This window comes from Gobio gobio, assembly GCF_949357685.1.
Source record: "Gobio gobio genome assembly, chromosome: 9".
NCBI lineage: Eukaryota > Metazoa > Chordata > Actinopteri > Cypriniformes > Gobionidae > Gobio > Gobio gobio.
Genome location: NC_137115.1, coordinates 9412508 through 9437190, shown reverse-complemented (window position 1 = coordinate 9437190; position 24683 = coordinate 9412508). Strand labels below are relative to the sequence as shown.

The following is a 24683-nucleotide window of genomic DNA, read 5'->3' as shown; positions in this document are numbered from 1 at the left end:
CTCAGAGATCCCGAGTTGTTCACTGTGTTGGGACCCGATGGGAATAGGTGCTCCTTGTGGCTTTTTCGGTCTCTGCTTTCTCTGCTGCTCCGTGGTCTTCAGTGTTGCATCTGAGAAGCCTAAGTTTGGGACCTTCTCAGATGCATCACTGAAGACCAGGGATGAGGTGAGGCCCTCCTGTTTAGATCTGGCTGGTGCAGGTGCTTCCAGTGTGGACCTGTCAGACACAGATGTTCCCTGTTTGGACCTGTCAGACACAGATGTTCCCCCTGTTTGGACCTGTCAGACGCAGATGTTCCCTGTTTGGACCTGTCAGACACAGATGTTCCCACTGTTTGGACCTGTCAGACGCAGATGTTCCCTGTTTGGACCTGTCAGACACAGATGTTCCCTGTTTGGACCTGGCAGGTACAGGTGCTCCCTGTGTGGATCTGGTGGGCACAGGTGCTCCCTGTTGCAGCAGCTCAGATCTCAGTGGTTCAGGGATCTTTAGTTTTGGCCTGCAATCTGCAATCTGGTCTGGAATGGGTGCTCCATGTGGGGAGCATGCAAGCACCTTTGAGGCAGCCACAGGTGCCCTCTGTAGAGACTTGGCAGGCATGGCAGTTTCTAAAGAGGCCTCTTGAAGATGCTTAATCAGGTACTCAGGGATCCTGAGTTTTCCTCTTTTTTGGGACCCAATTGGCACATGTGGCTCCTGGCGGGACCCACCAGGCACAGGAGCTCCCCGTGTGGACCTGGCGGACACAGGTGCTCCCTGTGTGGACCTGGAAGAAAATGGTGCTCCCTGTGTCTTCTGCCGCCAATGCTTTGTAGAGCATGAAGATCTTCCTGCCTGTTCCCCAACACTGGCCTGAGATGAGGTCTCCATACTCCTCAGGCTCCTCAGAGATGGGATCTGAAACTTCCATGATTGCCCACCACCGCCCTGCAGCAAGGGCCACCATGAGCTCATCCGAGTATTCAGATGACTGCTCTGCACTCTCAAAAATCGTGGGCATAGTTGACATACTGCTTGGTTGGTCAATGAAATAAAAAGGATCAACATTTACATAGAAAACTGGTTTAAATCATTATTGATTTACATATCAGTCTCCCATTTCCACACAAACCGCCACTATGTAGCATTTATTTATCTAAATGTACAGTAATCAAGACAATTTTTCGAAAAAAGATTCTTCTCCGAGTTATGAAAAGATTAAAATTCAGATCTCCAAACCCTGTTTAAAAAGCATAGCATACTCACACACTCGCCGACTCGCTACAAAAAGCATGAAGCCGTTGCACTCGACATTATACTCAGCGGACGTTCTAAAGGAACGCGGCGATCTGTGACGTTACTATCGAACACAATAGTTTGTGCGTGAGGCTGTTTCGTTGGATTAAAACTGAACATGCAATACAAATACAAAGAGTTACTATCCATTTTTAAATTCATGATTGTTCATACAAAAACTAGTGCTGTGTATTATTATTTTTAGCATTTGCAGCTGGTGCATCATAAACGAAGCAAGTGAAGCTGCGGATGGGCATACCGTTTATTATTAAGCATAACACCACTCAACCAAAGGCTAAAGCACATTTCTGAAACAATATAATTCACACAAAAAAATCTCCTGCAGGTTTTTTTCTTCTATTTAACTATAACAATATTAAGCAACACATCAGACGAGGAACGTGCTGTCCCAAACATCAGGATTACGCAACAATTAAAAAACAAGATGTTAATATTAAATTACTTTTTGACATTCTGACATTTTGTTCTATATCGCCAAAGAATAGTTGCAAATTAATTGTTGCGTATCTTCAAGCACAGCTGTGTATGTGCGTGTTGATGTATAATCAGTTTGTTCTATTTAGACAAAGTCATGCCACTATATAGTGCTTTAAAATTGTGTGTGTGTCTATAGGATACACTGTATAAACAAAGTGTCAGATGCATGAATTTTGTCTTAATAGACAGAATTAATTATCAACCTATAATTATCTATCAAAGGCAAAAAAAGAAATCAACAACAACAAAAACAATACTACTTAAGAGCTTATTTCCACCGTGTTCTTGGCTCATTCTTCACAGATGACAGGTGTAAGCCTGTTCCAGAGGCTTGCCACCATTACAAAGATTGTCCTGGTGCTACCCCATTCAAATGCTGATGCGGAGAGAGTGTTTTCTGTGGTGAACCACTGATGTGTGTGTATATGTATGTATGTATGTATGTATGTATGTATATATATATATATATATATATTTATACAGTACATTGGGGCAGGACATTATCCAGTCATTTTATGGAAATTTCCGTTAACCCTTAAAACACAAGCTAATGCAATGTGTAATTCAAAATACAGGTAAAACGCCTGTAAAAAAAACAATACGCAAAATTCCTTCATATTTACACAGTACATTGTGCCCTATTTTTACGGACTTGTATAGCGTATAATATATATATATATATATATATATATATATATATATATATATATATATATATATATATATATATATATATATATATATATATATATATAACAAATATTTTTGGCACATTCAGCATTATTACCATACACACACAAAAAAAGTATATATATATATATATATATATATATATATATATATATATATATATATATATATATATATATATATATATATATATATATATATATATATATATACTTTTTTTGTGTGTGTATGGTAATAATGCTGAATGTGCCAAAAATATTTGTTTTGTACGCAACAAAATTTTGGTTGTCCCCACCAAATCTCACTCCAAGTTTTTTTGAAAAGTTGGCAGCCCTGAAAAGCAAAAGATTAGACTGTACTGAACTTAAAATCTACAGGTAACGCTAATACACACTAAATACACGTATGTTGATGTTGTTAACATTAACAATTTGAGAACTAAAGTATAACAATAATAATAATTTGCATGGTTTGATGTGATATGAGCTAAGCGATCGTTAGATTCAATCACCATTGGTAGCATGATTTATTGTAATGCTTTTTTCCTCAGTTGGCCAGAACAAAAGTGGCAGACATGTTGCTTACTCGTTTAGATGACATTTTGCGGGGAAAATTCTTATTTTGGTCATACTTGCAAGACATAGAATCCCAAAGTACAGTACTGACACCAGTGTGGTGAATGACAGCAAAGCCCCACAAACTCCTCAAAACATTAGATCCATCCATGCCGATGCACAACCCATGTAAAGATGATAATTCCACAAAAAACTGCGATTGCAGGTTTCAAACAGAGATGGCGACAAAGAGGCAAAACTCACAGACTGCAGCTTCAACCTGGTAATATTTTAACTCATTTGTTTTTTATGTTTATAATTGTAACCCTTATAAGCTATTCAGGGTCTTTTTGACCCCAAATAACATTTGCTGAAATAAAAAACAAACAAACAAATGTTTTCCCTTCATCTAAATGGCATGAGACTTGATGTGGTCGGTGGCTAACACTTGCTAGCTCTACAAATAAAAAAATTAAATTGGAATGATATCTGGTTTTATGTTAGCGTTTTAAAAAAATGTCACACTCAGGATGTAGAAAATTGCTTTTTGTTACATAATTTGTCCAAAAAAAAAAATGGAAACAAAATGAAAGGCCGATACCACAACACATCCCTGATGGAATACACAAAGACACAAAAATTATACTTCAGTACAAAAAATGCTAAAGTTTGAAAAAGAGTCATTTGTATTGTTATAAATATTATTTTAGAAAGTCTAACCATAAACCTAAAAACAATTTAAAATAAACTTGTATTAGATGTAAAAGGTTTATAAAGATGTATACCCATGAGGAAATGGCAAGTGAGCCATTGAGTAATGATTTGATGCCATTCGGATGAGACATTAAACCGAGGTCCTGACTCTCTGTGGTCATTATAACTCCCAGGATGTCCTTCGATAAAGAGTAGGGGTGTAACCCCGGCATCCTGGCCAAATGTGCCCATTGGCCCCTCTCCATCATGGCCTCCTAATCATCCCCATATATATACGATTGGCTTCATCACTCTGCCTCCTCTCCACCAATCAGCTGGTGTGTGGTGGGCGTTCTGGGGTAAAATGGCTGCCGTCGCATCATCCAGGTGGTGCTGCACATTGGTGGTGGTTGAGGAGATTCCCCCCTTCTATGTAAAGCGCTTTGAGTGCCTATAAAAGCGCTATATAAATAACTGTAACAAATTATTAATTATTATTATTAGTATCTACTGGCTGTGGTTGAAATTTCATGTTATTTTAATTTCAAAAGTGTTTGTTCTCCAGTTGATGGCAGCAATCTTCCATTAAACCATGGCACATTGTCCATGATATCTCCATGAATGAGAAATGTGGTAGCCTGACAAGCCAGACCCTCATCAAGATGTTGGGTCTGGAAACTCACCACTGACAGGGCTCAATCCAAGGGGCGGGATAAACGGTTGTCTTTCAAATTCCCTCTGCATGCAATTGGATAGCGCCATGCCGTGGCCATGCCGTCATTACGTTAAGCCCGCCCACCGGCTGTGATTGGCCTGACCAGGGTTTGTAAGTAAAGTAAGTAAGTAACATTATTAATTAACAAAAAACAAAAGAATTTACATTATGATGTTACAAAATCACATTTTATTGTCTGGGGGTATATTATATGGGGTTTTATTGCCTATTAGCCCCCATGTTTGTGATTTGGGGGCGTGTCAATGAGATGCTACTGGTATTTAGCAGTGTCTTTGTTATGCTTTTTTATTTAGCCATATTACAAAGTAAGTTAATTCCCTGGCCTGCACAAAATAGCATTGTTTTATAACTATATCATATGTAAAGATAAAGTTTACAATGCCTGCATAAATGAATTAAAAACATAAAAAAAAAATCAAAATATACCCCATGCACAAATTTTTGTTCTTCATTTTCTGGAAGTAGTTTAAAACCCTTGCTGTGTTTTTGTGTAGTTAATTAAGAGAAGGCACAACGTCATCTTGACTATACGCACCTGACGTCATAAACACGACTTCCCACCTCGTAAATATGAACTTCCCAGTAGGACTTGAATGCACCATCTGATTGGTAGTTCTTACATTTTCAGAAATTAAAAGGTTTTTTTGTTGGTTTTTTGTTTTTATGAAAACCATGTTAAAAATATTTGTGCTCATTTGGGCTTTTGAATCAAATTGATGTGATAAATAAATGTATATGCAAACGTTTTTTTATTTATTATGTTTTAAAAAGGTTTCATTTAAAAAAATAAAACATAAATTTTACTGTAACTTTCAGTACTCAAAACGTATTATAAATAAACTAATATTATATTAGGGTACTTCAACAATATGTATATAGCTCAACTCGACTTTTATTTTGAAATGAAGCAGCAGACGGACAACATGTTGGAAGTTTCCGTGGGGATGTGTTGATGTGGCTGGGTTCCACAGTCTGCCGCTAAAGTTGAACTGTAAACAATATTCATGGATAACTCCGGTAAAGAAAAAGAGGCCATGGCTCTCATGTCAGAAGCCGAAAAGAAAGTGAAATCCTCGCAGTCGTTCTTTGGCTCTCTGTTTGGGTATGTTTTCTAACTTTTTAACGTACTGCTGATTGGCAAACCGTTGTAAACCGATAGTTAGCATGCTAGCAAGTTAGCTGTCAAACACTAACTTTATATAAGGGATTATCAGAATGAAAAAAAAAAACCCGCTAAAAACATTTTCTTATGCCATATGAGATTGTTTGGATTTTGATCCTAAAAAACACTTTGACTTTTGTTTGTCTGTAAGTTTAACTTAGTTTAGTTAGAGCGACGGCTGATTGTAATACATCTAAATATTGACCGTATAAATCTCGTGGCTGTGTAAATCTATATCTGTCTCTATATTGCAAAGGTTGAGGTGTAGTCTTGTGATCTGTTGCTAAATGATGAAATCGTCAGACGATGAGAGCTGAAGTCAGCTGACATCCACTTCAGCCAGTTACAACACCAGTCACTGTACATGATCACATGAACTCCGAGAACCGTAAAGCGAAACCTTTAATCAACATTCATTTAATGGTTAAGAAAAAAGTGTCCTTTATGACAACATTTATTGAAACGATATATCTATATATAATAAGGATTAAAAATGATACAGCAGGCTTATAGTTAAACAATGTTTATTTATAGATATCTCAGTCATCATTACAATTGCATAAATCCAATTAAAAATACAGAGCTTTGATGTATGAGTATGAGCTCCATATTCTCACTATATCACACATGGGCAATAAAAGCCTGATGTATCAGATATAATAAATATAGCATCCTACTTTTTTTTATTTTGTAAAAAAAACATTTTTTTATTTATTAGGTTCATCAACTGTTCTATTTCAAAAAATATATCCACATTCATATCAACAAAATATATCAACTAATCAACATTCATTTTATGGCAAATACATTTAAGGAACAATTGCTTCATAATGTGTCCCTCATGACAAATGTTATATTACATATATTTTTCCAGCACTAGTGCAGAGCCCCGCATGTGACATGCAGATAAAAAGTATGGATATATGTCAATGCAGTTTACTAATTCATTCGTTCTCTCATTTTAAGTAAATTGTGCGCACAACATAATAATTTGTTCCCTCGTTTTCAGTAAATTTATATATATATATATATATATATATATATATATATATATATATATATATATATATATATATATATATATATATATATAAATAAATAAATACACTGCCATTCAAAGGTTTTTGATCTGTATGATTATGAATGTTTTTAGAAGAAGTATCTTATGCTCATTTATTTGATAAAAAATACAAAAAGAAAAACAGAAATATTGTGAAATAGTCTATTATTAAAATGTAAAATAACTGTTTTCTATTTGAATATATATTTTAAAATGTAATTTATTTCTGTGATGCAAAGCTGAATTTTCAGCATCATTACTCCTGATCAACCCCAGCTGGGTCGCCTGGGTGAGAGTGTATGATGCTTGAAAGACCCGAATCACTCTGTGACCCCAGGTAACATCACTGATGATGTGTCCAGGTTGCATCAAGTTGATGTATGTTACAAGTACTCCAGTCTTCAGTGTCACATGATCCTTCAGAAATCATACTAATATGATGTGCTGCTCAAGACACATTTATGATTAATAAGCAATGTTGAAAACAATTGTGGAAAACATATATTTTTCAGGATTCCTTGATGAATAGAAAGTTCAAAAGAACAGCATTTATTTTAAATTGAATATTTTGTAACATTATAAATGTCTTTACTGACACTTTTGATCAATTGAATGCATCCTTGCTGAATAAATATATAATTTTTTTTAAAAGTCTTCTTACTGACCCAAAACTTTTGAACGGTAGTACAATGTTGCAAAAGCTTTCTATTTCAGATAAATGCTGTTCTTTTGAACTTTCTATTCATCAAAGCATCCTAAAAAAATGTCCACGGCTGTTTTCAACATTTATAGTAATCATAAGTGTTTCTTGAGCAGCAAATCATCATATTAGAATGATTTCTGAAGGATCATTATGATGTAAGGAGATATGATGCTGAAAATTCAGCTTTGATCACAGGAATAAATTAAATTTTAAAATATATTCAAATAGAAAACCAGTTATTTTACATTTTAATAATATTTCACAATATTTTTGTTGTTGTTGTATTTTTAGTAAAGTAAATTCATCCTTGGTGAGCATAAGAGACTTCAAAAACTTTTGAATGGCAGTGCATATATGCCATGTGTGGAGCTCTGTAGTTATGGAATATGATTGGTTGGAAATCATCATTCTAAAAGTCATTTTCTTTTACCAGGGGCTCTTCAAAGATGGAGGATGCTTGTGACTTGTATGGAAGGGCTGCAAATATGTTCAAGATGGCCAAGAACTGGAGTGGTAAAGACATACATTTAGCTTCAATATAAATAAGATATTAACAAATCCTATTGTCCTCTTCATTTGTGTCTGAATGGAACAAAAATGCATTTAATTTCTTAATTAAGTTTGCATATGTTAAAGCTTACAGTCTATGTATGTCTATTTAATATTTGCATTTTGTTGTGTGAATGTGTTTGATAGCTGCAGGAAATGCTTTCTCCCAGGCGGCCCTCCTACACCTGCAGATGCAGAGTAAACATGACGCAGCCACAAACTTCATTGATGCCGGAAATGCCTTTAAAAAATCAGACCCTCAAGGTATTTATCCGAATGTCACGTTCATTATTTTACATTTCTCAACATCCAGCTGCTATTAACAAGTATGCTTTGGGTCTCATTCACTAACCGTGCATACACATGAATCTGTGTGTACAAATCGGGATTCATCAATAACTTTTGCACTAAAATTTATTCTGAATTTACAAAATTTTTTGGATCAACTGAAACCACAAGCACATACTATGAGTGGCCTTATAAATGTGTTAAGAATACAATTTTATACATATTTCATCTTGAGTATATGTATATAGATACATTACTGGTCAAAGTTTTTTTTTTAAATGTTTTTGAAAGAAGTCTCTTAAGGCCTGTGCACACCGGGACGATTATCGCAGCGCTTATCGGCAGCATTTTTCAGCGTGTCTTTGTGTTCACACCCAAGTGATTTTTCTCTAGCGATGCGCCGAATGAACATGGAAATGCAGTAGATGGCGCTCCCGGTACACTAGGCGGTGCTGTGGCACTTTACGCTTCAGTCACTCGCTTGTCACACAGAAGAAGACGAGAGACAGTATTTACGTGCTTGCCAAAACCATTCACACACTTTTTGCTAACTGGCAAGTAGGGATGGGCATTTCAAGCAAAAATTATATTCGACGATCGCTGGGAATTATTCGATTTTTATTCGAAAATCGCAACTCCTCCCCCGCATGCACGCATGTAAAGGCTACACGCGTATAAACAGTGAGAGAGGGAGAGAGACCATTCACGCTCTCAATCTGTAGGATAACAAACTGTTTAATTCATTACGGAATAGGTTATATCAACTCAAGCCATATATTTATTGTAACATGCTGAAACATATGACTGTAATGTGACATCGCCACAAGTTACCTGATAAATGCCACAAGTCTACAGCGTGCGCGTGAGACGATGTGTTATTCTTCTGTTGGTTTCAGGGCGTTTTAACTCTGGCATTTTTGTTCGGAATGGGGCACGGTTAGCATGAAAAATTGCTAATGTGAAAGCTTACCTACAGAGCTTGGTGTGCACTGAGGTACCGAACCCGAGAACACACAACCGGAGTTCGGTTGCTCTCGGAGCTGTGCCACGATTCACGTGAATGTGCAAACGGGTGCGCACTTGTTCTGGAAGAAAGTAACCAGCTCATGCGTTTTAGCCGATTACAATGTCATTAGTTCAATAACATACACGTAAGAGATGATAGTGTTGATGATTTACCCTGGATACGATCGCGAGAGCGAGCCTGCAGTGTATTCGCGCATAGGTTGCAATCAGGGCAGCAAATTAATGGCAATTCACCGTCTCCTCAAAAGAGTCTGTTTGCAAGCAGCAAAGCCGCATTCAAGCGACAGTGCGACACACATACGGTAAACCCAAGTGTCGTTTACTCAGCTGCACATAATAGCACCAAATTAATTGAAAAAAGCCCATATTGACCCGCGTTCTGTTTTCTATCTGTGATGACGTAAGATGAACGCAAACGCACCAGGGTTCAAGTTGAGTGTGAAACCAGACCAACACTGCGGAGGCGGAGGGAACAATCAGACTCGGACCGCAGCAAACGTGTCCAGTATAAAACACCCTGAGAGCGGACTGGCAGCTTTAGGAGCGTTACTGGCAGCTTTTAGGAGCGTTATTGGTAGCGCCTCTGGTTACATGAACGCGTCAGCACCGACAACATGGGGATTTTTTTTGGACGATAATCGCACATACTATTCGATATTCTATAATTAAATAACTAATCGAATATTCGAAAATCGCGACCCATCCCTACTGGCAAGCAGCATTTGCAGCTCATCATCTTCTTTGTCTACTTACTTCCTCTTTGTCGTATCAAGTAGTGTTTTACTGTAACTTCAGCAGCTCCAGGCACGTGAACAAAAGCGGCGATCTCATTGGTCGGCCAGTTTTTGATAATGCGTCAAGGCGTTTTAAAAAAAAAATGACGCCTTTACGGCTGCCGTTTTGCCCGTCAGTGTGCACACTCACATTGGCGCCCTTTGTTTAGTCACGAGGCTTTAAACGTCAGCGACAAACGCACGTGATAATCGTCCCGGTGTGAACAGGCCTTTATGCTTAAAGCGGCATTCATGTTATCAAAAGTACAGTGAAACTGTAATATTGTGTGAAATATTACAAATTAAAACAAACATTTTTGTATTTTGATATATTAGAAAATGTAAATGTTTAAGTTTTTGCTGCTAAATATTTTTTGTGGAATCTGTGATAAACGCCATTTAAAAAAAAGAAGCACTTTTATTCAGCAAGGACACATTAAATAGATCAAAAGTGACAGTAAAGACATTTTTAGTGTGACAATAGATTTCTATTTCAAATAAATGCTGTTCTAGTGAACTTTCTATTCATCATAGAATCCTGAAAAAATGTATCACAGTGTCCACAAAAATATTCTTATATAAATATAGCAATAAAATAAAAGTTTTCAACATTGATAATAATAAGAACAATAATTAATAGAGCACCAATAAAGCATAAAATCAGCATATTAGAATGATACACTTTACATGTGACACTAAAGACTGGAGTGATGGCTTTTGAAAATTGTAACAATGTATAATATTTTACAGAATTACTGTTTTTACTGTGTTTTGATCAAAATTAATCCAGCCTTTGTATCCTGAGACTTGACCATTAGGTAAAGGTTGGCGACCGCCTGGGGCCCCCAAAAGCCAAGGGCCCCCTAAAATGCTTTTTATATACGAGATACGCGTTCAGCGCAGATGCACAAGTGGTTGCTGTGGTGTTCATTACCACGACAACGGCCTTTGCGTCCGCGTTGAAGATAAATGTTGTATGCCTTCATTTGATTGCTAGAAAAATGTAAATACATAAAACAAATAAATATATTAAAATTAAATTAAACAAGTTTCATGATTTCAATTAATTAGAGGTGCTTTTTGATTGATACAATTTATTATAACCATCCAGAATAAAAAATAAATTATGAAATAATAATAATCACAACAGTGAAAAGAACCTCAAGGTTGTAAATGTGCAATTGTATAGGGCCCCATTCCTGTATTTTGCCTGGGGCCCCCAAATCACTAAATCCGCCCCTGATGAGACTTCTTTCAAAAACATTTTAAGCTCATCTTTAGAGAGTGTCATGTTTGTGGTGAGTGACAAAAGGCTGCAAAGCAGAGTCAGGGAAAGCCCTGATATGGTGATGGTTTGGGTGTGTTTTAAGCAAATGACTAACCTCACGGATGTGGTTGCTCACTTAGAATACTCCATATACATTAATCAGGGTTTCTGCAGGTTTTATGAAGGTACATTTAGGACCTTTTTTAAGACCAATTGGAAGATTTAAGGAATAAATTGAAGGGAGCATAACATTTAAATGTCTAGGAAGCACACAATGAGTTGTATAAGCAACACCTCAAAGTTTGAAAACACAATTTACAAGTTCAGATCTCCATAACTTTATAATTAATTTAACAAAAAATAATTTTACAGTTTTTGATTAGAAATCTTGTGATCTTATGAACTTGAATTTATGATTTAAAACAAAAACAAAAATCTGCCAATGAGTTAAAATCAGCTTAATTCAAATGCAAGTAATTTTCATACCCATTGACAGATGTTTGTTCTTGTTTTAAGCATAAACTCACTTAACTCAATTTCATTTTGCAACACAAGTAAATGTATCTTGATTTAAGGATGTTTAGATATTTGTACTGGAAAACAAAAATCCTGAGGAAGATATTAATTGTTTGCAGTGTATGCAATTACATTTTGATTTATTTATTTAATTATTTTTGTTTGTTTTGTAGTTTAGTCTGTTTTTTTATTTTTCTGGACTCTGTTTTTATTAAAAACAAATTAATTGAATTCATAAAACAACTTAATTTATTAATTTGTTTACAATAATAGGGCCCTATGAAATGTCCCCCCAGGAATTCTGTGTTGTGTATTTACATTTTTCTGGTAATCAAATGGAGGCATAATTAGACATTAATTTATCTTTTAATCAAATTAAAATTAAATAAACCCTTTCATTTTTGTTGGCAAATAAAGCGTTGCACAACAGAGGTTCACCGTTAAAATTAAAGCATGGAAGAAAATGGTCTGATTATTCCTTAAAAAATTTTTTTTTTAATAATAATAATTGTATAATAATTACATTAGACACATTATACTGTACAATTGTCATATATTTCTGTCACGATTTCTTCAAGTTAAACTGAACTTCTATTTTGATGGGTTACCATGATATGACAATAGTTATTAAACAACTTTAAAAAAATTAAACAGTAAAAGGCTCATGAAGTGACTCTGAGAGCAGAAAATGAAACCGTATGTCTGCGCCATTCATTCACACAGAGATGCGCAGAACATGCAGGATTCATATTTAAAAAGATAGGTCACCCAAAAATGAAAATTCTGTAATTTACTCACCCTCATGTTGTTCCAAACCCATAACTCTTTCGTTCATCTTCAGAACACAAATGAAGATCTTTTTGATGAAGTCTGAGAGATTTATTTGCCTCCATTGACAGCTACGCAATTACCACTGACGCTTCAAAAAGTTCATAAAGAGATCGCAAAACTGATCCATAAGTTTTCTGAAGAGACATGATCGCTTTATATGATGAATGAAATTCTTAGTTTGGAACGTCATGAGGGTGAGGAAATGATGACAGAGTTTTCATTTTTGGGTGAACTAAGCCTTATACTGTACTTTGATATATTTATACAAAGTTTGACAAATTCCGCATTATACAGTAAATTCCATTTTTATGAATGGATTCTGCCATTCCATCCACGTTTTCTGCATTGCAGAAATCACAGGGCCCCAATTTAATGCCATGATATTGAATTTAAAACATTCTGCTCCAATTTAGGACATTTTTAAGGCCTTAAATTGTGGAAGGTCAAATTAAGACTTTTTTAAAGGTCCCATGGCATGGCATTTTTCTATTATTTTATAATGTTTCCTGAGGTGTACTTATATTGTTAGTATGATTTTTACATCATAAAATGTCATAATTTAGAAATAAAAGTCATTTTTTCTATACTGCTGTTTGCCCTGTGGCTGAATGCCCTGCTTCAAGAGGCGTGTCTGCTGTGAGACTTCAGTAAAAACGCCCACTGTTGTGATTGGCTGACATCTTTGCATTTTAAATGAGCGGAGGGGGCGTGGTTTAACAAGGTCTACGAGGCAGGAGCAGGCACGAGCTGCTGCCAGAGAGATGGATGGACCGGAGTTCACTTCACATCAGTTCTCAGCAACTGTTGTAGTTACAGCATATACTTCAGGTTATTAGTCTATTTCTAGTCGGAGGGACTGTCACTCATGTCAGAAAGTTAGTAACTTTAGTAAATGATGGATCAGCGCTGACTCGAGACGCGAACCGTTTAGAACGATTCAGTCCGATTTGGTGAACTGATTCGGTTCACTAAAAAGAACTGGTTCAAAAGAAAGATCGTTCGCGAACCGGACATCACTAATGTACCAGAGACTGAGCGATTGCTAACAAAATTATTTATAGTAACTACTGAGTTATGAGAGCGCTGTCAGTCAGTGCGAGTTTATTGTGTTTGTATCTGAGAGTTCTGAATAAACACGAGTCCCAGTCACACAGAGTCCGTCTTCATCATTATTTCCAACTTTGTAACACATGCAATGTACCATTACAGCTGTCGAGATGAACGAGTTAAAAGTAAGTGTTGATAATAGCATTATTTTTAAAATAAAATAAAAGCGTCAGTGACGCGCGTTGAGTACACAGCACAAACAAAGACACAACAGCAGTAATCGAATGTAATCCAGTTTATTGTGGGGCTAGGCTGGCTAGCCCGGATATACTCACGCTTACCCCCCTTCTGCTTAATCTCACGCCGCGTTTGGTGCCTCCGCTGTGGGCCAGATGCAGTACTGGGGGTCGGGGATGTTGAAGGCCGACCGGCCAGTGCAGCCCGAGCTTCGGCGTGTGTGAGGTTTATCTCTAAAGATGTTACTCTGCCATGTTGAACAGAAACTCATGACTGTATGCACATTTTAGAACCGATAGACGCGACGAGGACGTACAAAAACACTGACTCACAAGATAGAAAACACCGTTCTGTCTGGAGAGAGAGAGCTGCGTGTGCACGAATAATAAATATTTAGCTACACATCAGAAATCACTGATCACAGATCAGAAGGAACTGAAAAAAGACTTCTGTTTTCATTTGTACATCCAAACACTGAGAAACTGCCAGCGTTCACTCGTTCACAAGCCTTGATCTCTCGAGCGTTTGCATGGGCGTGCCAGATTCTCTGGGCGGAGGAAAGGGAGGGAACCGTTCCTGCTTGGACGTCAAACCAGGAGACTTCAGGATTGGCTAGTCTGGCCTGTCATTTTCTCAAAGGCAGAGAAAGACAGCCAGAACTCGGTTTTACACTGATCAACATTTCTATCCACTTGGGGACAATATTCAGGCTAGGGGAACTCATATTAATGTTGAAAAACCTCATAAAATGAAAATTTCATGCCATGGGACCTTTAAGACCCGGATACCCTGATCATTGTTCAAATTAGGTTAAAAAAATAATAATAATTTATATGCATTGTGAATTAGAAACATTTTCATGACAACTCCTGTGTGTACAAATATGAATAATTCACACAATTATTAGTGAATGAGACCCATTGTTTAGTTTTTTTTGTGCGCCAAGTTCCAACAAAACCAAAAAAAATGTGTTCTTGTTACTTTTGAGTTAATTGTAAATGGTTAAGGTTCAGTCAGCTGTCTGTCATTCTCTCCACAGAGGCCATAAACTGCCTGAACAGGGCCATTGAGATCTATACAGACATGGTAAGAGTCTTACATCTGTAGAGGCTGTAGACTGTGTTTTAAATACAAATAGAGCTGCTTCTGCTTAGAGCAGAATCCTTTTGACTCTTTTCATCCATTTATCTTTTTGCAGTGTCAACATATCCAAATCAATTGTTTATAAAACATATTGCGAGTTACTTAATACACCACTAGAGGGCACTGTAACACAATGCATGTGCTTTAGTGTGCCGAAACTTATGCCTGTTTCACAGACAAGGCTTAAGCCTAGTCCCAGACTAAAATGCATGTTTGAGCTGTTTTAACTGAAAGCAACTTGCACTGACATAATAAAATATGTCAGGGCCATTGTTTTGTCTGAAATAACAGTAATGTTTTTAAATACTTAAATGACCTAATTTAGCCGTGTCTGTGAAACCAGGCCAGATTCAGGTGATTAATCACTGAATCACAACAATTGAATAATTACAGTAGAGGGTATGCATTGACTGGGCTCAGCCGGACTGAGTGGCAAAACTGGAGTTAATAGGAGAAATTGTGAAAACGCAAGTAAAACGAAGGATTATCAGTTTAAACTAAAGTTTGGACTCGATGTAGTGTTCCTTACAATTACTAAAGATCCAGTGATCCATGGATAATGACATGCAGCCAGGAATCGTGTTTCCTGACATTTATATTTCGATGCTGAGGAAATACATAAAGCTAATTTGATCTGTGAACGCTTTATAAATAAATATATATATATATATATATATATATATATATATATATATATATATATATATATATATATATATATATGAAAAAGTATGTGAACCGCTTGCAGAATATGTGAAAATGGGAATAATTTTAACTAAATAAGAGGGATCATACAAAATGCATGTTATTTTTTATTTAGTACTGTCCTGAATAACATATTTTACATAAAAAATTTTTTACATACGGTTACAATGTTTACAACACAACTACTAAAAAAGGTTCAAACATTCACTGATGTTCCAGAAGGAAAAACAATGCATTAAGAGCTGGGGGTGAAAACCTATTGAATTTGAAATCGAGGTAAATTGTACTTAATTTGTCTTTCGGGAACCATGCAAGTATCTTCTGTTGCTTCTGAAGGGCAGTAATAAATGAAAAAAAATTATATTTAAACAAAATAAGAAAAATTTGGACATCTTCATCCTGTTCAAAAGTTTTCACCCCCAGCTCTTAATGCATTGTTTTCCCCTTCTGGAGCATCAGTTAATGTTTGAACCTTTTTTAGTAGTTGTTTTTGAGTCCCTCAATTGTCCTCAGTGTGAAAAGATGGATCTTAAAATCATACAGTCATTGCTGGAGAGGGTTCAAATATGAAAAAGAGGCTGGAATGTGCCGGACCTGGAGGATTTTTCTGAAGAACATTGGGCAGTTTAACCGCTCAGGACAAACAAAGAACTCGTGAACAACCATCACAAAACAATAAAACAGCCGTGGATCATCCAGGGAACGACACACAACACTGAGAATCAATGGTTCATAAACTTATTTAAATAAATTCAGCAATTTTTTTTGTCATGTGGACTATATGTAAACATTTTTTATGTAAATAAATAAATAAGGGCACTGTAAGTCGCTTTGGATAAAAGCATCTGCCAAATGCATAAATATAAATGTAAAATATCTTATTCAGGACAGTACTAAATAAAAAATAACATACATTTTGAATGATCCCTCTTATTTAGTTAAAATGATTCCCATTTTCACAGATTCTGCAAGCGTTTCACATACTTTTTCATGCCACTGTATATATATATATATATATATATAATCCGGGTGATCACTCGTATCATGTTCTATACAACGTTATATCGTCCAGCCCTAAAGCTTGTATCGTTTTTTTTTCAGTGTTTATTTAAAAACGTCCAATTATGCAGAAAATATGATGGTAAATATTTAATTGATGAGTTGTCAATACAATGTAAATTGTATTGGGAAGAAGGAGGCGGGAACCGGCAAACGTTTAAAAGACTTGAATCAATAAAACAAACAAACTGAATGTAAAAGCGGCAGCCCCTCATGGACGACTGCCGCACACACGCATAACAACGTAAACAAAACAACATAAAATCCAGGCCTGGTCCTCTCTCGTTCTTCACTCGTTTCGCTCGTCCTTATATACCTCCGGGCTCCCTCATGAGATGACTCGAGATGACTCAGTGTGCATTCATTCTCAATCACGCACCGGTCTCGCTCGCTCCTCCCACGTCTCTCGCTCGCCAACCTCGCCACACTGGCACAAAATGATAACTGCATACATTCCTTTCGCTGCCTGGAGTCCAGTTGTTTTTGTGAACTGCAGAGATCCATTTTCTTCTCTCTTCTGTAGCTTTCGGCAGACCGTAAAAATAGGCAGCTGCTATCTACACTGTGCAAATAGTGATAGATGCTATTTACACTATGCGAATAGCTGTAGATACTATTTACTAAGTGAAAGCATACTAAGTGAAAATAGTGATATATATTCTATTTACACCATATAATAGTCAGTGTTGAGCATGTTACTTAAAAAAAGTAATTAGTTATAGTTACTAGTTACTTCTTACAAATAGTAACTAGGTTAGTAACTGAGTTACATCCTTATAAAAGTAACTAATTACCAGAGAAATTAACTAATGTTATTTTTTTTTTTTCAAATGTTCAAATATGTCAAACAACTTGGATGCCCCCAATATTAAATATGTTAAATGAATGAATTGGACACTAAATAGAATAAATTATTATTATAAAACATTGTACATTAATGTACACTATTGTAATGTTGCTGTGAGACAATGTGAGAGACACCTATCAAATTCAGTTACATTATTGTAAATATTATAAGTAGACCTACCAGTGGCGGCTGGTCAATAGAGGGCGCTGGGGCGCCGCCCCCATCAAAATTCCAGAAATATACATGTATACAAAAATGATATAAAAGTGAAATAAAAATAAATTAGTTTACTCATACGACGTGCCGGCTGTTAGTAAGAGCCTCAGCATTTAATAAAAACTGGCTTTGATCGGTTAACTATTTTATATGTTCTTCAATATGTTTCATGCGGTTTCATGGCGGATGGACGCCGGACAAATGGATGTCTATCTGAGTCCAAAAATCTACGGCAGCATGTGACCTGAAGCTGGTCTCTAATTTGTTTCTTAAAGATCCTCCTCCGGACACAGGTCGCTGCGTCCCTGGCGAATCAGAATTGGATGCGTGTTATTTTATCAAATCTGATTGGTTCTCGTCACCTGTCATTCAACTTTACGCTCTTGGCCACTAAAGCGAAAGTGCGCTGGCAACACTCCGACTCCGCCAAAACCTTGTTAGGATGATCACTTTCGTAGAGATGGCAGCAATTAAACCAAATTCTTTCACAAGGCGTTCGTTGGAAGAAAAAATAGGATAAAGGATCCCGAACCGGACCAACACGATTAACAAATCCAGCAGCAGGCCAGTGACAGAGGACGCAGCTGCACTCGGAGCTTCACACGCTTGTTATGAGAAACGTAGGTGGCTGGCTGGATGTGTTGTTAGCAATGCCCTTTATTGCTTTCCCTGCCTTTTATTTCAAAGTGTTGGTACTGAAGTTTTGTGGACAACAACGGAGGTAAGAGACCTCGAATATCTGACTGTACAATGCAAACATCATGACACTACTGAGATGACTGACTTTAATCAGAGAGTCATTGCGAAATTTGCTGGCCAGAAAGTAAGGAGAGCAAAATTTATGGTCAAGTAGTCAACATGCTAGTCTGTTGTTGCTGTTTTCTTTTGTTTTTCCTTTCCTCATTCAATTATATGTGGGAAATGAATGTGTAAAAAGATAAAAGTGAAGACACTGTTTTCTCTTTAATGCTTGAATTTAGTCAACATGCATCTTGATACTGCCCCCCCCCCCCCCCCCCAAAAAAAAAAAAATCACCAGCCGCCACTGAGACCTACTATAGTGTAAATATTGTGTAAATATTATCAGTACTAAATTATTCCTTTGGTAGTGGAGCTCACGTTATCACCTGGGTTTTTAGCCACTCATTTTGTGGCGGCATGTGATGATGTGAGGCTTCATTAGATTAGAATTACTTGCCACTGACGTGGAGAGACTCTTTCTTCCTGGGCATAAGTTGCACGTTACATAAACAATGTTACCTTTCACCTCAACGAGGGAAAAGTAGCGCTTATACTTCCAGTTTGTAAAAGCTACCTTTGAAGTCGTTGGACTTGCCATCGCTCTGACTGGTCGTTGGTGTGTGTGACTCATAGACCGGTTTGACTGTGCATATGTGCGTGTGTGTGTATGTGTGTGTGTGTGTGTGTGTGTGTGAACTCAACCTATCAACCTCGACCTTGTTTCCCACCCACCAATCATCATCAGTTATGTGTACCAAAAACACGCATGGCATGCACACATGCCTGCACACACACACACACACACACCAACCAACCAGAGGAAAAAAAACATTGCAGGTCCGACTGACAGAGAGCCTGTCCGGAAGAAAACAATTATAGTAAAGCCGCATTTTATTCTCAGTAACGCTAACGGTGTTGTAACGGGAGAAAGTCATTCGTTTGATTACTCGTTACTGAAAAAAATGATTTTGTTAGTAACGCTGTTTATCTATAACGCCGTTATTCCCATCACTGATAATAGTAGCAGTTCTTTTCAATGTGTAAATAGTAATTACATGTAATTTATACTTTATTTTGACGGATACATACTATTTGCACTTCAGTATTGTTGTACATTAACAGGATGCAATAATAACGGTGTAAATGATTATATTTATTAAAATTATTAAATGAATGCCGCCTTAATGGGACAATAAAAGCCCTCCCTACACCTACCCCAAACCCTACCCAATAATTACTTTTATTATTATTAAACATTTTGTTAGGCACTTTAATTCCACATTTAGAACATTTTCTTAAATTTTATTGAAAGTAAATGCCTTACCGATGTGAAATATGATTCTGAAGAGATAAGAGCGAGCTCTGCAGAAGGCAGATTCGAACCCGGGTCGATCGCGTCAAAACCAAGATCCTTTAGCCATACGCTTTACTGATTACGCCACTGAAGATGTAGAATTACGAGCATTTAAAAAATATATATTTTTTGACCCAACCAGGCATTGTTAGGCGGAGCCAGTGCCAATAAGGCACGCTATTTGCACTTGGTGTGACTAGACACTAGGTAAATATATACCTCAGATTTCTTGTCAGATCTATTTGTACAATCAATCGCAAAGCTCTTTTCCGTTTTAGATGCGTTTTGTGTGTTTTTCGTGGCATTGACGCTTAAAATCAAAGCTGCTGCTCAGTCTTTCTGCCACTCAGTGGGTGTGACCACAGTCACTCCAGTCTACGGTGACATCAGACTCTATACGATGACCCGTAATTCCTGATGAAACCACCTGGATCAGATGGAAAAAAATCTCCAAAAATCAGCCACTGTTGTTGTGAAAGAGTTTTAAGCTCTTTGTCACCTGTGAAGACATTTTCTTTGTTGGTAGAAATACCAGTGGTTTTGTCTGACCTATGTGTATACTCTTGCCTAGGAGGAAGGAAAACGCAGCACTAAACATTGTTTTGTGTTTCTCGTCTTGTAGGGTCGATTTACAATCGCAGCGAAACACCACGTCACCATTGCTGAAATTTATGAGACGGAACTGGTTGACATTGACAAGGTCAGAATTTATTTTTGAACAATTTTCTATTGTAAACCATATATAACCCATCGAGTTTATCCAAAATCTGAAAGTAAGATTTATTCACCTTGTTCAGTTGTTATGGCACTTTATAACCTTTTCTTAGGCCATAGCTCACTACGAACAGGCGGCAGACTATTACAAAGGCGAGGAGTCCACAAGGTACGGCAGTTTTGAAGATATTTTTACTCCTGTTGCTCAGTACTTATCAATCCTCAGTGATGATGTTGAGAAAATGGGTTACCTATAAATTAAAATCTTATCCAGGAAATAGTTTAGCTTACTTATTAAAACACGTAATGCATAGCAAGCGTGTTTGCTGAATGCAGACCTTTCCCCCCCCATCTCACATTTACAGTACTATTACTGATATATATGACCTTGTAGGCGATATATGACACATGAACCTATTATTCATCATTACATGGCCTTTTTTTTCCCGTAATTGTACCCGAGTCATTCTCTAGGACTGTGAAATAGTTTCTAATTTGTTTACTCTGTCTCTGATGCCAAAGTTCAGCCAACAAGTGCCTACTCAAAGTTGCCACCTACGCCGCTCAACTGGAGCAGTACCCTAAAGCCATTGAGATCTATGAACAGGTAAACAAAAATATGACAGTCTGGTTTTCAGTGCACTTGATCCCATAAAGAGGTCCCACATAAGGATCATCAAAGTTTAAACAGAAATATTTCCTTGGAAAAATGTGGCCTCCATGTGTATCTAACATTTATTTTGAATATGTAAATCAAGGTAGCTGTTTAAAGGTTGGTTCACACTAAAATGAAAGGAAGTCATAGTTTACTCACCCTGGTGTTGTTCTAATGCAATTCTTTCTTATTTGAGCCACAAAAGCAGAACTTTATAAAAAATGTCCCACTCGCACACATCCATATAAAAAGGTTGGTTCCTGTTCTCTGCCATTTATATGGACATTTTTATTATTTTTATTTCTCCTTTTGTGGTCCTAAAAAGAAAGAATATGATATGATATGATGCATTAGAATAACACCAGGGTGAGAAAATGATAACTTAAAATTAAAAATAACTTTTGATTTTAAGTCCTGATATCACTTTTTCTCATTTTCTCAAATGAAGGCTGATCGAATCTCATGTGTGGGTTTCATTATCTAACGAACAGATCTCAAGAATACAGTCAGTTTAACCCCAAACTTTGTATATCTGCTTGAAACAAGAAGTTGCATCTTTTTGCAAATATAGATTTGGAGGGGAAAAAGTAAAGCTATTTCTTTATTTGTTCTGGTGGGTTTCCAGGTTGCAACGCATGCAATGGACAGCACTCTGTTGAAATACAGCGCAAAGGACTATTTCTTCAAGGCAGCTCTCTGCCACTTTTGTGTAGACATGCTGAATGCCAAGGTATGAAACACCCTACCATTACCCATTCCTTCAGACGAGCTGATGGAAAACAGCTGTGTCGTTTGCAGTTCCCTTTCATATTCCTTGTCTTTGATGCCCCCCCCCCCCCCCCCCCCCCCCCCCCCCCCCCCCCCCCCTGTAGCTTGCCCTCCAGAAGTATGAGGAAATGTTTCCAGCCTTTTCAGATTCACGTGAATGCAAATTGGTGAAGGTAAGGTTGACTCTCAGCAAAACCATTTTTGTATTCTTCCTGCTGAAGGTGGGTTTCTAGATTGGCTTGTCAATGCTATTTTTAGAAAAAAATCTGCTGAGAGTTCATATACTATGACCAGTATGTTTAAACAGTGGGATGATGGATGAATTACGTGCTTGAAATGTTCTCTTCTGTTTTTTTAACAGAAACTTTTAGAGGCCTTTGAGGAACAGAATGTGGATTCATATACTGACGCTGTAAGACGAGCTATAATTTGCTCTTTCCATTATTTTCAACACACACCTACTGATCTTTTGAATGTTGAACAATGGTGTGACATCTGTTTCCCTAGAAATGAGTTCAACTACCCACATGACATGCTAAAAGCGATTATCAGTAGCCATGATTTTGGGATATTGCATAAAACCACGCTGGATGGAAATAGGGGCGTGCGATATACATCGTCTACAATAATATCGTGATTGTTGTGTTAAGTGTGCAATCTGACATTATTGTGTATGCTCCTCACTTTACAAAAACACATAGAAAGTGCACGCATACACTACGTTATGTAGCCTAGTGGGTTAGACTAGTGCGCATTTAGAGTGCACGCTTGCCTATTAAAATGCATTTCAAATGCCTCCAATATTCAAGATAACAGGGTAAAATACCTCTCCATGTCTTTAATATTTATATTGTTTAATATAGTTAATCAATATCACACAAAGAGTGTTGTTTCATGATTACAAATGTGATTTTGATTTTATACAACAGTTCGAAGAACAAGTTCATATTAAAGGGATAGTTCACCCAAAAATGAAAATTAGCCCATGATTTACTCACCCTCAAGTCATCCTAGGTGTATATGACTTTCTTCTTTCAGACGAATACAATCAGAGTTATATTACAAAAGTCCTGGCTCTTCCAAGCTTTATAATGCCATTGACTTGATGGGTCGTTTTTGAAGTCCATAAAAGTGCATCTATCCATAACATTGTTAACATTTATGTTAAAAACTTCAAAACATTATTTATGCATTTGTAACTGCAGGATAAATGCATTCAAGTCCCCTCTGAGCTGCCACTTCAGATTTGTTTCCTCTGCCTTGCAAAGATGAATTTTGTTGATACTGATTTGATTTGATTGGTAACAGACAAATTTTGTCTCATTGTTCTAAATTAATTTGATTAAATGTAAGAATTTGACGCAAAAGATGAAAAAATGGCTTTATAAAGTTAAAAATGTCCATAAAAGGTTACATCAATTTAAACTTATTAGAAAAGATCATTTCTGTCACTGCTGCAAACTGACCACCACACAGAATATGAAGGAAATCAAAACTTTCAGCTATCCATGGCATTCCTAAACCTGCCGAAGGTACCAACACTATAAATACACTCAGCAAAATATCTGTATCTGTCTAATTATCATTAGAGAAAAGATTGAGATCATTTTTTTTGGTCAATATCGCACACCCCAAGTTGTGCATAAAATCTATGCATAAAAACCGTGCACGCTCCATTGAGTCCGAAGATTTTTTAAATCTGATTAAATGCATAAACTACCTGGAAACACATTTACAGAATAAATCCCTTGATGTGCAACAACAACAAAACTCAAGAAAGCTTTGCCTCAACAGAGGATGCGATTGATAACTGGACTAACCAGCGGACCAATCACATCGCAGAGCATCTCAAATGTTGGTTTGATCATTCTGAAATGCCTGAGCCAAAATGATTTGGTATAATGACCTCTCAGAAGTGTGCCACACAGTTGCGGTCACAAACACCAGGCATCCCATAGCATAACATGTCATAACATGACATGACAGCGTTTATTGCATTTCGTCAGCACACTCTGAAGGGCAAGTCTTTTATAATGTAGGGTAAAGGATCCACAGTGCAGCAACCTCCATTTTCCCAGGAAGTGACGATTTTGTTCTCTTCAACACGGGATGAAAACGGTTTCCAATGTTGCTTATAATTCAAATTCACATTGTTAGATGGAAACATAGTGACTGTCACATCAGTTAAGCTGAACAATACCAACTTTAAATGAAAAGGGGATCTTCATCAGTTTCACCATCATTTCTCTCCGTCCTTCAGGTGAAGGAGTATGACACCATCTCACGGCTGGATCAGTGGCTCACCACCATGCTGCTTCGTATCAAGAAAACCATACAAGAAGACGAAAGTGACCTTCGCTAAGATCCTCCGCCCCTTTCAGCTCGCTCTGCCTCGTGCCTTTAACACCAAGACTTCAGTACGACAGTCGACTATCTCTCTCTTTTACCACCAGCTCAACCCTCGGTGCCTTAATGTCCTTGCTTTACCTCGGACCTCTCTCTCTCTCTCTCTCTCTCTCTCTCTCTCTCTCTCTCTCTCTCTCTCTCTCTCTCTCTCTCTCTCTCTCTCTCTCTC

The 24683-nt window shown here is 37.1% G+C and overlaps 1 protein-coding gene across 1 annotated transcript; it reads left to right on the top strand.

The window, feature by feature from the left end:
- Nucleotides 1-5351: 5351 nt before the first annotated feature.
- On the top strand, nucleotides 5352-24683 carry napab (N-ethylmaleimide-sensitive factor attachment protein, alpha b). The gene is made up of 11 exons (XM_079826066.1): nucleotides 5352-5549; nucleotides 7806-7885; nucleotides 8069-8185; nucleotides 14946-14992; nucleotides 20594-20671; nucleotides 20799-20854; nucleotides 21208-21292; nucleotides 21966-22070; nucleotides 22213-22281; nucleotides 22470-22520; nucleotides 24369-24683. The coding sequence occupies exons 1-11, from the start codon at nucleotides 5452-5454 to the stop codon at nucleotides 24468-24470; spliced, it is 888 nt and encodes a 295-aa protein (XP_079682192.1). The 5' UTR covers nucleotides 5352-5451; the 3' UTR covers nucleotides 24471-24683.

Bases quoted from the DNA above. Each gene is read 5' to 3' on its own strand.
- napab (XM_079826066.1), top strand. From the start codon at position 5,452: ATGGATAACTCCGGTAAAGAAAAAGAGGCCATGGCTCTCATGTCAGAA. The intron at 20,672-20,798 runs GTCAGAATTTAT...ACCTTTTCTTAG, and splicing joins AACTGGTTGACATTGACAAG to GCCATAGCTCACTACGAACA. The intron at 22,071-22,212 runs GTATGAAACACC...CCCCCCCTGTAG, and splicing joins TAGACATGCTGAATGCCAAG to CTTGCCCTCCAGAAGTATGA.